Raw genomic sequence first — 16,614 nt, 5'->3', positions numbered from 1 at the left:
ACATCCCCTACTCTTGTAACCACCTCAGTGAATTTTGTCTCCATGACAGTGATCGATTGACGTATTACAGCAAGATCCTCCTAGTCAGCAACAACCTTCGTCAGCATTGCTGACATGTTCAATATTTCTCGCTGAAATTCCCTAATTTCTCCAACCAAATCAACTCCCAGGCTTGCGACCTGCTGCTCAAGGGCGTTAGCTTGAGCATGTAAGTGTCTTTTAATGTCTCGAGGATTTTGAGTTCTTTGATATATTTTCCTCTAAGAACGGCTATGGAACAGAGTGTATCGAATTTCACCAATTTATGAAATTAATAGTGTTAAAGTGAGCAGAGCTTGCCTTTCACACGTCCGAACCTCATGTGGCGTCACGTGACTCGTCAGATAGTTTCACTTTTAATTGACTATCACAATTCCAGTGTGTTAGAAGTTTACATTCACCAAGTTAACTGTGCCTTTAAGCAGCTTGGAAAATACCAGAAAATTATGTCGAGCCTTTAGGCAATTAGCCAATTAGCTTCTGATAGGCTAATTGGATTAAATTGCAGGTTCACCTGTGGATGTATTTTAAGGCCTACCTTCAAACTCAGTGCCTCTTTTCTTCACCTCTGGGGAAAAATCAAAAGAAATCAGCCAAGACCTAAGAAAAATAAATGTGATTTGGAGCAATTTCCAAACACCTGAAGGTACCACGCTCATCTGTACAAACCATAGTACACAAGTATAAACAACATGGGACCACGCAGCCATCATACCTCTCTGGAAGGATACGCATTCTGTCTCGTAGAGATGATGTTGTTTGGTGCGAAAAGTGCAAATCAATCCCAGAACTACCGCAAAGGACCTTGTGAAGATGCTGGAGGAAACAGGTAGACAAGTATCTACAGTATATCCACAGTAAAACGAGCCCTTCGATATAACCTGAAAGGCTGCTCAGCAATTAAGAAACCACTGCTCAAAAACTGCCATAAACAAGCCAGACTACAGTTTGCAAGTGCACGTGGGGATAAAGACCTTAATTTTTTTGAGAAATTTACTCTGGTCTGATGAAACAAATATTTAACTTTTTGGCCATAATGACCATCGTTATGTTTGGATGGAAAAGGGTGAGGTTTCCAAGCTGAAGAACACCTGACTCAGTAACACCATTTCTGTCTGGAGGAATGGGCCACAATCCCAGCAACTTATTGTGAGAAGTTTGTGGAAGTCTACCCAAAATGTTTGACCCAAGACATGGAATATTTTCTAAGATTTAAATGTCAGGAATTGTGAAAAACGGAGTTTAAATGTATTTGGCTAAGGTGTATGTAAACGGCTGACTTGTATATATGTCAATTAGAGTAGAGCAGACCTTGATGGGCTTCAATAGCCGAAGAAGTCCTGGAAGAGTCTAAAATCAATACTTCAGTTTTGCCTTAATTTAATTGAAAAAAAAACTGATTCGCAATCCATCCTTTAATTTCCTCAAAACGCATAAAAAGAGAATCAACAGAGCAGCTGCTATCAAGCCTAACTGGTAAATAAAATTGTGAGTCGTCTGCGCAACAGTGATAGGAGACATAACATTTTTGAAAAACGGAGCGCAGGGGAAGCATATCGAGAATGAACAATAATGGTCCTAGAATAGAACCCTGGGGCACACCATAAGACAGAGAGACTGTTGTAGAGTAAAAAATTGCTATTTTTACGAAGAATGTCCTCTCTCTTCGGTAGGAGGCAAACCACTTCAGAGTCAGACCCTGAATACCAACATTCCGACCGGTTTTAAAGTATTTTGTGATATGTTGTGTCAAATGTTGCGCTCGGATCCAATAAAATCGAAACAGCACTTGATCCTGAGACTGGTGAGAACAAAATGTCATTAATGACATTTAGAAGAGCAGATTCAGTACTATATAAATTCTGAAACCAGACTGGTTCAATATCAAACTGGTTTAATATCAAAGATATTAAAAGATTTCAAGAACGAGTATAACTGCTAATAAACCACTTTCTCCAAAAGCTTTGAGTTGAATGGCAACTTGGAGATAGGCCTGTAATTGGTATATACAGTGAGATCGAGGTGCATTACTTTCCTCATATCCAACTCGAAATAAACCGAGAACTATTATTGCAATAAGTTCGCTCAGAGGTGAAGTGTGTCATGTTAAAATACTTTCAAATATCCCAGTTTAATATGCAGAGACTACTATAAGTAAGCCATTTATTGGTTGATTTCCCCAAAAAGTTCAACACTGTGCCTCTATGTCACTATCAAAACATTTGTTTGAGCAGACCAACCAGCCCTTCACAACAACATTGACTTAACCAATGGCTTGAGTTTGGGATTTGGACTACCTGTTTTTTCAACTAATGGTTGATTGTTTGTATGTTCAGGTGCTTGAAAGTTTCACCCAAAAATTTAAATCCTTTAATGATTTACCTACCTTTAAGCCATACCACTGTATGATTTCCTTATTCAACAGAATCGAAGTGAAGATTTTTATAAGCACATTTCAGCTCTGTTTGTCCATATATTGCAAGTGAACAGGTGCCATCAGTCTGCTGGCTATTTGACTGTCCAAAAGGCATATTTAGGCAGCATAAAAGTAATCCACATGACTCCAGGTGATCAATTAATGTCTTCAGAAGCAAATCGATATCATTCAAAAATGTATCCGATATCGTTCGATACCGGTTCCTAAGCAGTAAGTTCTTTTTTTCAATACCAATTTTATGAAATTAGTTTTAACGGGAATACAAACATTACACATTACCTCAAAAAAACTTTGGTTTTATTTTTTCAGTTTGTTGACTTTTTTTACAGACTCAAAGACTTATCTCCTGTGCCACTGCAGCTCCAACAATGGAACAAAAAAAGCACAAAGGAACAAAATGTAACCAACACAATAAATCAGTGCAAAGAGTTTTAATAAAGTTCAAATCTTTTTTTTAGTGCAAAAGGAACTGTTTCAAGTCAGTATGTCAAGTCAAGTGGTTTTTATTGTCGTTTTGACCATATACAGTTAGTACAGTACACAGCGAAACGAGACAACGTTCCTCCAGGACCATGGTGCTACATAAAAACAACATAGGGCAAACCCAGAACCACATGCGACTACACAGACTAAATAACATACCTATATATAAAGTGCACGTGCAAACTTGTGCAAAAAGTACGGGACAGTACAATAAATTACTAACAATGAACAGGACAATAGACACAGTAAGAGACAGTGCAGCGCCGACCAGTACACAGTAGTGCAAAAGATGACAGTTTCTAAATATGCCAAATGTAAACAGAACATAATATGAGATAGTGTTCTATGCACATAGCAGTTATTGAGGTAGCAGCCAGTTATAAAGTGACAAAATTAAAGTGCAACTCAGGTGTGTGTGTGTGTGTGTGTGTGTGTGTGTGTGTGTGTGTGTGCAAACCAGTCTCTGAGTATTGAGGAGTCTGATGGCTTGGGGGAAGAAGCTTACATAGTCTGGCCGTGAGGGCCGAATGCTTCGGTACCTCTTGCCAGACGGCAGGAGGGTGAAGAGTTTGTGTAAGGGGTGTGTGGGGTCATCCACAATGCTGGTTGCTTTGCGGATACAGTGTTTTTTGTAAATGTCTTTGATGGAGGGAAGAGATATCCCGATTATCTTCTCAGCTGTCCTCACCATACTCTGCAGGGCTTTGCGGTCCGAAACGGTGCAAGTCCCAAACCAGGCAGTGATACAGATGCTCTCAATAGTCCCTCTATAGAATGTAGTGAGGAGGGGGGGTGGGAGATGTGCTTTCCTCAGCCTTTGAAGAAAGTAGAGACGCTGCTGGGATTTCTTTGTAATAGAGCTGGTGTTGAGGGACCAGGTGATGTTCTCCGTCAGATGAACACCAAGGAATTTGGTGCTCTTTTGACGATCTCCACAGAGGAGCCGTCGATGTTCAGTGGAGAGTGGTCACTCTGCATGTTGAAGGAGGCTCCGTGGCAGGAGGACTCTGAGAAGATGACTGCACCGGCTCTGTCTTAATGCAGTCGAAGACGGAGCAACTTTCTACTCTCAAGTTTATTCTGTGCACTGTTAAATGCTTAATTAGATTTGTCGTGTTGCCGGTCTTGGCAGCAATTATCTTGTCACAAATAGTGCATCTCGCGCAGTTGGCATCGAGCCTGGTGAAATGTAGCCACACTTTCGATCTTTTACGTTGATGGTGTCGGGATACATACACACAACAGTCTCACATGTGAGCTCCTTCTCTGGGCGTAACCGGCATAAGCACAGCCAATCACCAGCAATTTAGATTTGGGCACATCTAGCATGCTACATGCATATCACTGATGTTGACGAGATTAACCCCTTAGGTATCGAAATTTGGTACCGAACGACAGGACATTTTTCGATGACATTTGGCAATTATCGAAATTGGATAGGAATGTCACAGTGCCTAAAACAGTGACACATATATTATGATACAATAAGTTGCGAGAAATCATGTTAAAATCTAGCTGCATTAAAGACAGTGTGTGTATCAGCCGGTTGCAATTTCAGTCTCTCCCCCTTAGATCGGGACATTCACGCAACTCATAGGAGAGGCGCTGGCCACACAGAGAAATGCCCGTTTAGGAGTTTGTAGTTATTTACATGAACTTCTTCTGTATTATTTGAACTTTATTAAAGCTATAATGCATTAAATATAACTGCATTAAAGATGTAACAGTGGGGTGTTTCCTTTTAAAGGGCTTTGGCTCCACTTATTCCACAACGAGTGTGTTTCTGTATTTACAGTTGAAGTCAGAAGTTTACATACACCTTAGCCAAATACATTTAACCAATTTTCACAATTCCTGACTTTGATTTAATCGTAGAAACATTCCCTGTCTTTGGTCAGTTAGGATCACTATTTTAAGAATGTGAAATGTCAGAATAATAGTAGAGAAAATTATTTATTTCAGCTTTTCTTTCTTTCATCACATTCCCATTGGGTCAGAAATTTACATAATTTATTTTACTATATGTCTACCACAAACTTCTAACAATAAGTTTCTGGAATTTTTACCCATTCCTCCTGACAGAACTGGTGTAACTGTGTCGCACACACACTTTCAATTCTGACTGCAAATTTTCTATTGGATTGAGGTCAGGGCTTTGTGATGGCCACTGCAATACCTTGAATTTGTTGTCCTTAAGCCATTTTACCACAACTTTTGGAGGTCATTGTCCATTTTGAAGACCCATTTGCGACCAAGCTTAAACTTCCTGGCTGATATCCTGAGATGTTGCTTCAATATATCCTCATAATGTTTCTTCCTCATTATGCCATCTATTTTATGAAGTGCACCAGTCCCTCCTGCAGCAAAGCATCCCCACAACATGATGCTGCCACCCCCATGCTTCATAGTTGCTATGATGTTCTTTGGCTTGCAAGCCTTACGCTTTTTCTGGGAAACATAATGATGGTCATTATGGCCAAACAGTTAAAAAAAAAATGTATCAGATCAGAGGTCATTTCTCCAAGATATTTGTACCCACGTGCACTTGCAAACTGTAGTCTGGCTTTTTTTATGGAGGTTTTGGAGCAGTGGCTTCTTCCTTACGGAGCAGCCTTTCAGGTTATGTCGATATATGACTCATTTTACTGTGGATATAGATACTTGTCTACCTGTTTCCTCCAGCATCTTCACAAGGTCTTTTGCTGTTGTTCTGGGATTGATTTGCACTTTTCGCACCAAACTACATTCATCTCTAGGAGACAGAATGCTCCTTCCTGAGCGGTATGATGGCTACGTGGTCCCATGGTGTTTATATCTGCATACAATTGTTTGTACAGATGAACGTGGTACTTTCAGGCATTTTGAAATTGCTCTCATTGATGAACCAGACTTGAGGAGGTCCAAAAAGTTTTTCTGAGGTCTTTTCTGATTTCTTTTGATTGTCCCATAATGTGAAGCAAAGAGGCACTGAGTTTGAAAGTAGGCCTTAAAATACATCCACTGGTACAGCTCCAATTGACTCTATTTAGCCTATCAGAAGCTAAATTACGCTTGACATCATTTTCTGAAAATTTACAAGCTGCTCAAAGGCACAGTTATCTTAGTGTATGTAAACTTCTGACCGACTGGAATTGTGACAGTCAATTAAAAGTGAAACAATCTGTCTGTACATAATTGTTAAAAAAAATTACTCATGTCATGCACAAAGTAGATGTCCTAAACAACTTGCCAAAACTATAGTATGCTAATTTGAAATCTGTGGAGTGGTTAAAAAATGAGTTTTAATGACTTCAACCTAAGTGGATGTATCCTTTTGACTTCAACTGTACTTCCCTCATACTTTGCAATCTACATCGCCTGAAGCTGTGAAAGTTTAGAGTGCATCTGGACTGTAAACTGTGTAATTCTTCCTCTCCTCAGCCTGGCGCGAACTGCTGTGCTGCTCTCGCGGGTCATCATTAGAGTTTCATGTGATCTCATATGTTAAATGAGATCAAACGACTAGTCGACAAAAACTTTTGTCAACAATTTTATATTGTCGACGTTGTTGATAATGTTGTCTAATCGTTTCAGCCTTAATGAAGATACCAAAAAAATTATGCGAGTTTTAAGTGTGTTGTTAGGAGCAATTATTGGACGTTCCTCAAAAGTACTAAAATAATAGTTAATGAAATCTTTAAGAAACCAGAATCATTAAGTGGAATTGTTACCAGAATCCTACTTTTACCACTCCAGAAATTATTCGCGCATGCATTTTAAACATAGTTTTCTTTCTAGTTCTCTCTCCTATTTGACTTAATTTTACTGTATTTGATTTGAAAAGTGTAAGCTTTGATTTGTATACCTTTTTGATTTCTGTATCTCTTTACGCAAGTAGTATGACATTTGGGTAGTTGATGTGACTTAATTTTAGTGTCTTCAAAAGAAAATACATTGTTGTGCTAATATTGTCATCAAAATTGTGTTTTAAAAAATGTTTAACACAATTTGAATTGATATTTGTAGTCCAGCCAAACAGTAAATATATAAGTTGGGTTATAATGTGTAACAATTGCAATTAAAATGTTTAGTTTGTCCTCATCATGAACTGTGAAATACAGAAACATATATAAAATACAGTTTAAGTTAAAAACATTATCTAATTGGGCTCTATTTTCTTAATTTACTTTAAACCTTAATGACCTTAATTTAATTAAATTGGTAATGTTTATGTAGAGTGACTCTCATGATCATTTATTCACTCATGCGGTGTGACTACAATAAAAAGAGAAATGTACTCAAGCATTTTTCTAATTGTATTAATGTTATTTTATGACCTTGTATTAATTGAGAAACTACATGCAATATACAGTGTTCTTTTAAAAATAAATGTATCAGACACACACCGCAGACCATTGAAATGGTGACCCATTTCAACTAAAAACATACACTTTTGCATAAACAAAATATCTAGGGACTACATTTTAACCTAAAATCTCAATGTTTGTTGAAGTAAAAAGTCGATGTACATTTGCAAAAAAAAAAACGAATTTATATATTGTCATTTTCACTTGCTTATTAAGACAAACAAACTGGATGCGAGTAGTGTACTTTTCTTAATAATGAACATAGTGAGTTGAAAGCACTATCATCTAGGCTGTTCAAAATGCTGTTCTCAAATAGGTTTCCCGAAAACTCCCCCTTTTCACCTTTGATTAATGCAAAAATGTCTGTTGTCCTCAGCCCAACGGAAGATTTGAAGTAGGGAAGAAGATCTGTCTGAGTATTTCTGGTCATCATCCGGAGACATGGCAGCCTTCATGGAGTAGTAAGTATCTCTGTAGAACAAACAGCTGCTCACTTATATACATTTTGTCCAGCATTCAACTAGAGGTCGACCGATATGGGTTTTTTCAGGCCGATGCCGAGCTTTTGAAATCCGGGTCGGCCGGTGGCCGATTAATGCTGCCGATTTATTTTGGCCGATATGTGCTTGTTTTTAACCTCTTATTTGAACCTTTTATTTGAAAGATAAAATGTAACACAAATAATTACTTAAGATAGACAAAATTTCTCAACAAATAAATTTATTGAACACTTGACCAATCTGCACTTGTACACTTAAATTAAAAATGTATAATGTTGTTTTGACATATTTTTGTGTATAGTTGATCGTTTAGACGCGCACATGAAACCCAAAGTAGCCTATACTTTGCTTGTCTCGTTGCGGTCTGTTTCGGAGCGTGTGCCGCCTTGGGAACTGTATCTCTTGCGCTCTTATTATTAAACGCGTCCCGCAATTTAGCAACAGTAGCTAGACTGCATTTTACAACAATCACCGATCGTGCTGATTCTGAGGTTAAGTTTGAGTTTTAGGGAGAAATGTCTGTGCACCGCTGTGAAGGGAAGGAAGTTGTGCTAGACAGAATGCGGCTTATGTATAAATATTATTTTTATAATCTTTGGAAGGCGAAATCTAAAATAAAATCAGACGCATATCACAGATCTAAAGTGTAAACAGGTTACATTTGAATGTTTAGTTCTGTTACTCATTAAGCAGGGCTCGTGATGTGCTCACTGTGGCACCGTGTAAGAGAAATCTCTCTCTCTCTCGCTCTGACTGCGAATAGCTAAATTGCATCACAGACAAATGGTTTCATATTATTATACATAGAAATGGCTGGCGAGATAAAATAACTTTCTCTTTATAGCAATAATAAATGTATATTTCTTAATTTTTCCAGTACGGACAGCAGAACCGATAACGTCCGAGCTTACCAAAGCCAGTCCTTCAATAGCCTATAGTGCGTTGGTATCTTTTTTTATTACTTATTTCTCTGTATTGAGTGACAACCCTCTCAAATATAAGACACACAAACAGAACAAATAAAAGTTTCAGATTCACTGTCTGTGAAAATTCTTGCTTACTTATTGTGACATGATAGCAACCCGTCTGCTGTGATAATGCAACTTCAACTACGCTATCAATATCCAAAGTAGCCGAACGTTATGTCGCCTATCGTGTTTGTTGCGTTTTTTCTTGAAGTTGGCAATATAAAGGAGTATGCAAATGTAATCCTTACTGTTTTCTCAAAGGAACTTAGCTCCTTCCTTAGGCACTGGATGAGGTCTGCTCACTCTAGGGGCAATGACTCTAGGGGCAGCGTGCGTCGAACACGTGTTCCACAACAACACTAGGCTGCCCACAGATGCGCCTGCCTAATAATCGGCTTGATATACTTGGATATTGGCCGATGCGATTATGTTAAAAAATGCAAATAATCGGCCGACCGATTAATCGGTCGACCTCTACATTCAACCTTTTCTCTCCTTTTATTCCAGCTGTAAGCTGTTTGTTTTTGTCTTTGTGTTGTGTGTCAGTTCGGACCGCATTAATAGCAATCATTGGATTCATGCCAACTAAAGGAGAAGGAGCGATCGGATCTCTGGATTATACCCCTGAGGAGAGGAGAGCTCTCGCTAAAAAGTAAGATATCCCTTCACTGTCTCTATTTCCTTTGCTGTTTTATTTGATTAGCTGTGTTTGCTAAGGCATGCGCCACTATTAATTCTGAACAAATCTCTAATACTAAGTATTAAACATCAGTGTGTAACTCATCCTACACTGACTATGCAACAGACACATGCATGATAACTCAAATCATGTGGCTTGTTTAGGAGAAGTGTGACATCATTTGTGATATTTCTGTTGTGATATTAGCTTTATTAGAACTATTTTATTGGATTTTGGTTTTATGTTTGTAAAGAGTTGAGTTCAGACTTATACTTTTCACCTGGCGGAAGATAAAAAAATCCCATAGACTTACTGTTAGAAATAAAAGTCTTCTAAACGATAGCAGTGCCTTTTCTCTCCATCTTTTATTGAGTCGTGAATGAATCGGTACAAAGCATCCAACGTTGGGGAGCGGATAAAGAATAGCTCAACTCAGCTCATATAGCGTACAAATATATATATTGCAATATTGGAGGCGAGTTTACAGGACTATCCAATAAGAACAAACATTACCTCATACAGATAACAATTCCATATGACAGACTCCTTCGAATCCTTGAGAGCCCAAAACCTATATGAAAAGGCTGCTCTCTCACGAGAGCCTGATGGACCATGCCACAGACAATCGTGATAAAGTACACAAACATATAGTATAGACAGAGAAAGAAAAGGAGGGGCTCCTTACAACTCCAAGTTAATATGAAACAGATGTTTGATAATGCATACAGAAAGGAATGTCTCAACTCAGCATTTTCCCTCTTGGACAGAGCTGAGATGTAGACCTATTTCTAACAGTGCCCCCTTTGATAATGACAGTTATAATATAACATAATTATCACATTACATTATTCTCAGCATGTCCATTATTACAGAATAATACATGAAACATATTTCAATCAAACATTTCTTCCAAAGTCATTAGTACTTGATAGTTCTGTTTGCTAAGGAGTATTGCGACGATACAAAAGTATTCATAGAACGATAAATCAACATCCTAATGAATGGAATAATACAGCAAACAATAAATGAAAGAATTAACAGTATAACTCCAATTGGTATTAAAGAAGATACAAGTAATTTTTTCCAACTTGTAATCCAATCTCCAAACCCACAATCTATCATTCATTTGTCTTCTCTGTAATTCATCAGCAATTTTTGTCATATTATTTATACCATCAGCTATGATATGACCATCTTCATCATTTTCTGGTATATATGTACAAACATAACAGTCACTCTTTTGCATTAGTAATTGTAACAAACCAAATAATAACATAAGTAGAATGCATACAGCAATCGATATAATGGAAGACATCCAGGGTGCGAACCACCCAAACACATTGGAAAATGTCCCCATATTCCCTGACGTTATCAGCTAATTCCTTATTCAACTTATCCATTTCCTTTCATACCTTCATGAATTCACCATCGTCATCATCAATGTGACCCAGGATGTATGTATAACATTTTTACCAAATATTTTACATATTCCTACTCCATCTTTAGCCAAGAATTAATCCAAACATTTAATACCTCTTGGCTGTCCAACACTGTCTAGATATACGTCAGGGTCACTTGAGGCATCACATTCTATGTACCTTCGTTTCCGGGTGTTTACCCATACCTTCATAACAAAGAAACATCTTTTTTTAACATTACCATAAATCATAAACCATCATACATTATTTCTAGGAATTCGAATTACACTTGTGACTCCTTGCTGTTGTGTTGATACTGAATGGGCATAGGCAAGCACGAACACCTGCCCTATGCAGAGTGTCAGTAGGAGTGTTTTCATGTTGACTGTTCCGGGTCCCTCCTCAGGTCCTGCTAATTCAAAAATCCCAGTTGGGCACTGGCGCTGCATGTTCAGCTCCTCCAGTGCTTTCACTGTTCACCTTGAATCAGTAAGGCCCTCCTCTGGAGCAAGCTTCACGCGGCTTGCGTGGATCCACTGTGGTTGAAGATCAGTCAGCACCTCCGTTCGGGTCACCGGCAGTACAGTAGTTGGGCCCACTTTGGTTCACCTAACTTCGTTGGTTTCAGATACTTCAACAGAACCTGCTGATTCGGAACAAATGGATGAGCAGGACTTTCTGCAGGCAGAGGGAGAGAGAGAAAAACATCACCATTTATGCCATTTAACGTTCTAACTAGGGAATCCACATAATCCGCGATGATCACCTCCGTGTCACCTGTGGAAAGATTGCCAGCGCGACCTCTGACCCAAGGGGTCGGGAAAGGTCTACCCATGAGAATTTCAAAGGGAGACATTTTTGTAGTGGCTGACGGAGACATTCTCATTTCCGTCAGTACAGCAGGCAATAAATCAACCCAATTTCTGCCCTTATCTAGACACGCTTTATTAAGACGTTCTTTTATCGTTTTATTCAAACGTTCCACGTTTGACGAAGACTGAGGATGATACGGGATATGAAAAGTTCTTTAGCTAATAATTGTGTTACTTTAGAAGCAAATGGAGTTCCATTGTCGCTTGCTATAACAGTTGGAATACCAAAACGCGGTATAATTTCTTTGGCAAGAACCTTCACTACCGTCTTTGCGTCTTCTTTTCCACACGGAAAAACCTCAGGCCACTTAGTAAATCGGTCAATAATCACGGGCAAATACTTGTGATTTCCACATGGAGGCATGTGTGTAAAATCGATCTGTAAATATTGGAAAGGAAGTTCAGGATGCGGTAAAGCATCATGGCTGATTGCCTTGTGCCTGTTTGTTTGCGCACACACCAGGCAAGCATCCAATATCAACAAAGTATTTCTTTGAACGTTTGCAATGCAGTATGATTGATTCAAATTTTGTATCACTTTCTCTTTTGACACATGTGATACACCGTGATAATGCCTACACAGCATTACAACAGTAGATGCTGGTAGCGCGATTCTACCTTATTTATCTCTTAAAATACCAACTTGATCTGGTTTTACTTCATTGGCTGCCCAATGAGTCAAATCATCTGGAGTAGGATTCGCTTGTAAGATTTTAACATCCAAATCATTAATCAACGATGAATTCATCATTGGCACTTCACTGTTTTGTTCATTTACATGAGGACTACGTATTGCTTCTTTTGCTGCCCATTTCGCTACTTCATCCGCAAATCTGTTACCTTTGGCCTCGTCAGATTCACCTGTTTTATGACCAGCTACTTTAATTACAGCAAGCTTCAATGGTTGCTGTGCTGCACTAATCAGCTCGGCCACAATGTTGTGATGCGAAATTGGTTTTCCTTCGGAGGTTTTGAAATTTCTTTCCTCCCACAATTTAGCAAAATCATGGACTATGCCATACGCATATTTGGAGTCAGTATATATGTTGATACACTGACCTTTTGCCAATTGACAAGCTCTTGTTAAAGCAATCAGTTCTGCGACTTGTGCTGATTTATGTGGCAGTGAATACACTTCAATTACTTTATTAGGCAATTCAACAATAGCATAACCACACAAATATGTACTGTCGTTTGGCTTAAAGCAGGATCCATCAATATACCAATGGATTCCTCCTCCAGGACAGACGTGGAAACGTCTGGCCTGCAAGCAGTCGAAATTTGGATCCTGTTCAGGCAGTCGTGGTCGTCGCTCTCAAATTCACCTTGTGTCAGCAACCTATGCAAATGTACAGTAGGGCCATGAATAACAGAAGTTACTTTCAACGTTACATTAGCAGTAGCTAACAATATAGCCTCATAGCCAGAACGGCGTTGGGCAGTCATGTGTTGAGTCGAAATATTATGCATAATGGCTCCTACCTGATGAGAAACATGTACAATGAGAGGATGTGACAAAACAACCTTTTCAGCATCCTGTATCATGATTGCTGTGGCAGCCACTGCACGCAAACATAGCCACTGAATCAAGGGTCTTAGATAAATAAGCTATTGGACGGAAAGTGCCCCCATGCTCTTGGGCCAGGATTGCTGCGGCTGTGTCACCACTTTCGTACACGTATAGATGAAAGTCTTGTGTGTAACAGGGTAGGCCAAGGGCAGGCGGCCTCAAGAGTGATGATTGCAAATGTTTGAATGCTTGATTCAGCTCACTTGTCCATGTAATATCGTCTTTGTCACCCAGCGTAGCTTCTCGCAGGATTTTGTTATACATGGAGCAATTAGGCACCCACAGGCGGCAGTAATTGACCAGTCCCAGGAAGCTTTGCATTTGCTTCCGTGTGGATGGATGCTTAAATGTAGCGATGGCTTTGATCCTGTCCGCAGACAGACGAACTTGGCCTTGTGACAGTTTATGTCCAAGGTAATGGACTTTTCTCTGCACCCATTGAAGTTTGTCTCTAGATGCTTTGAAACCAGCCTCTGCAAGAACATTGCAAACAATCTTTGAGGCAGCAGCACACATGTCCTCAGAGGCACCAGTGACAAGAATGTCGTCAGCATATTGGAGCAGACAGGTGTGTGGAGGAAGCTTGACATCTTTCAGTGTATCGTGCACTACAGCGGAGAAAACAGCCGGAGAATCTCTGAACCCTTGAGGGAGACGTGTCCAACTGTTTTGACAATTCTGAAAACAAAATGCAAATAGTGGCTGAGTATCACGATCAACAGGAATACTGAAAAATGCGGAGCTTAAATCAATAACAGAATAAAATGTATGTTCTAAAGGAATAGAATTAATTATAGCCTGAACTTCTGGTACAATAGGAGCAAGTGGTTTGATCAAATCATTAATTTTTCTCAGGTCTTGCGCTAAATGCCAAGTACCATTAGCCTTCTAATTGGATTGATTGGTGTATTAATAAGGAGAATGAGTTCGAACCAGAATGCCTTGTTCCAAAAATCGAGCAAGGAGAGGTTTTTTTTTTTTTTAAGACCCTCCTCTTTGTCCTGTGAAAGTGGGTATTGTTTCTGAAACACAGGCTTAATATGTATCAAATTCGCCCTGTAGGGCTGGATATCTATTAACCCTACATCATCCTTGTGTTCCGCCCACAATTGAGGGTTGACTCCTGAAATTTCCGGTAGCAGCACAGTTGCAGACGAATCTTCAACAAGAGCACTTCCTGTGTCGGTTGTAATGGAAAAAACTGAAGGGAACAGAAGTGTCAAAGAGTTAGAGTCAAAATTCAATTTCATACCAAGTTTATGCATCAAGTCCCTACCTAACAGGCAGAATGGAGAATTCGGTATGATTGCAAAAGCATGCATTTTAAACAATGTCGGTACATCCTTAGAAGTAATTGGTAAGGTGGCCGTCAATTCGCATTTCACAGGAACATTATTAATCCCTACAGAATAAATTTTTTTTCCCGTGACGGAGCCTGAGTACACATCGGAAGATAACGAGGACACCGAAGCACCGCTATCGATTAAAAACATGTATGGTTTATGGTCCACATTTAATTCAAGGAATGGCAAAACATTTGATTTATTTGGATATTGCATCGAAAGTTGTGAAAATTCAGACTCTTTGCTCTCGCACCGTCAGGCGCGGTTCCATTCAGTTGGATATCTCTCTGAATGTGTTACACTCTGTCTCTGGTTAGGAGAAAACGAAAGGACGGTATTTTGTCATAGACATTTGAGCGTTTACACATCTGGTTTGTATTAAGCTGCTGCTTTTTTCCTCTCCCCTCAGGCTGTGAGACTGACTGTGCACTGAGATGAGCCCTTTGTCTGCAAAACTTTGCAACATATCCTAAGCGACCGCAGCAGTAGCATTTAACAGGCTTTTTTGTGTGAAAGAACGGACGTTTCTGAGCAGCGGCATCAACTTGTAACATTATCAGAGTTTTTCCTTTGGAGGAAGCAAAAGCTCCAGCAGAGGAAAGCTCACGTAAACGCTTGTCAAGTTCATCAATTGACATCATTAAAAAATTATTCGTGGTGATAGCTATAACATCAGCAAGAGGCAACGGATGAACCTTAAATCCTTCTGCAGTTTCCAGGAACGGAAATGCAGTCGCAGCTTTCAAATCAGGATACAGTTTATTTTTTACGGGCTCACACACTAAAGGAGCCTGGAGATATTCATAACTCGGAGGGAGAGCGGGGGAAGAGAAAGTCTTCCCTTCTCTCTCCTCAGGCTGTTCACTGAGATCAGCCCGTGGGGGAGAGAATTTGCGATCTTTATTTTTTCCAGCAGCTTTATCTATGTCAGGTCCGCGATCCCAGTACTTTTTCATCATTACCCAAGTTTTACAGGATTGTTTCATATAATCAAAGTCCCATTCTGGATCACCCCAGTTTCCATAAATCATGTCTTTCGCTGCAGTCATGTCTGTATCTTTAAACGATCCTTGACGGGGATATGCATCTAATTGTATTTTGTCCTCTGACCAGCCAGCTAAATTTGATAGATAAGGTTCCGTAAAAAAGGCTTGATTATTTCTGTCCATAAAATCTTTCGGAGATTCATTAAATAAAGGTGGATTTATTTTATTTCCCATTTTTGAAACCACACAAAAATTTGTTCTCCTCTAAACCAAATATAGAAAATTCAAATAATCAAATAGAAAAACAAAGAAGAAAAATTCTGCAGTGTCAATTGTTAGTAAAGCATTTTAGTCAAGGAAGCAAAGAAAGAAGAAGAATAGAGAAAGAGAAAAAGGAAACAAAATTCAAAAAAAAAAAAATCTAAATAAACTGTGCATTGATTCACTCACAAACCCCCCAAAAACGACGGAGATTTTTTATGAGATATCTCGCAACAATCCTTCTTACAAAAGTAAGGAAATCACACAATGAAGAAAATTGATCGGATTTTCTTTACGTTCGTCCCGCAGTTGATCAAAAACTTACGGGGAACTCACATAACAAAAAAGAGGGGATCCATTTCTCTTTCTTTGTTCGTCCCGTATTTCATTAGAAACAGAGGATAACCTTCCCGAATTTATCAAATATACGAGGAGACCGTACACTACTAACGATAAATAAACTTGATCATGTCCTTTATCGCCCTTCCCGCATTAATTAAAACACAGGGAGTCATCAAGCTCTGATGACCTATACGGTCTTTCAATAACGCAATACGGCACTATCATAACATTATAATCATATACTTTAAAATTATTTCTCAACAAACAATAAGAATCAACTCCTCATTAAAAAGGAAATTTAGATTCTTACCGTTTGGAGATTCCCGATGACGAGCCCCCAATTGTTAGAAATAAAAGTCTTCTAAACGAT

The 16,614-nt window shown here is 39.0% G+C and overlaps 1 protein-coding gene across 3 annotated transcripts in view; it reads left to right on the top strand.

Annotated features, from left to right (window-relative positions):
- ube2j1 (ubiquitin-conjugating enzyme E2, J1) overlaps nucleotides 1-16,614 on the top strand; it is a 53,814-nt gene that overhangs the window by 19,163 nt on the left and 18,037 nt on the right. For all 3 annotated transcript variants that reach the window (XM_052095231.1, XM_052095232.1, XM_052095230.1), the window contains 2 exons: nucleotides 7,682-7,766; nucleotides 9,320-9,425. In XM_052095231.1, coding sequence (XP_051951191.1) covers nucleotides 7,682-7,766; nucleotides 9,320-9,425 — 191 coding nt within the window. The remainder of the gene's footprint in view (nucleotides 1-7,681; nucleotides 7,767-9,319; nucleotides 9,426-16,614) is intronic.

This window comes from Xyrauchen texanus, chromosome 28 (assembly GCF_025860055.1).
Source record: "Xyrauchen texanus isolate HMW12.3.18 chromosome 28, RBS_HiC_50CHRs, whole genome shotgun sequence".
Taxonomy (NCBI): Eukaryota; Metazoa; Chordata; class Actinopteri; order Cypriniformes; family Catostomidae; genus Xyrauchen; species Xyrauchen texanus.
This window is presented reverse-complemented; position numbering and strand designations above follow the sequence as displayed.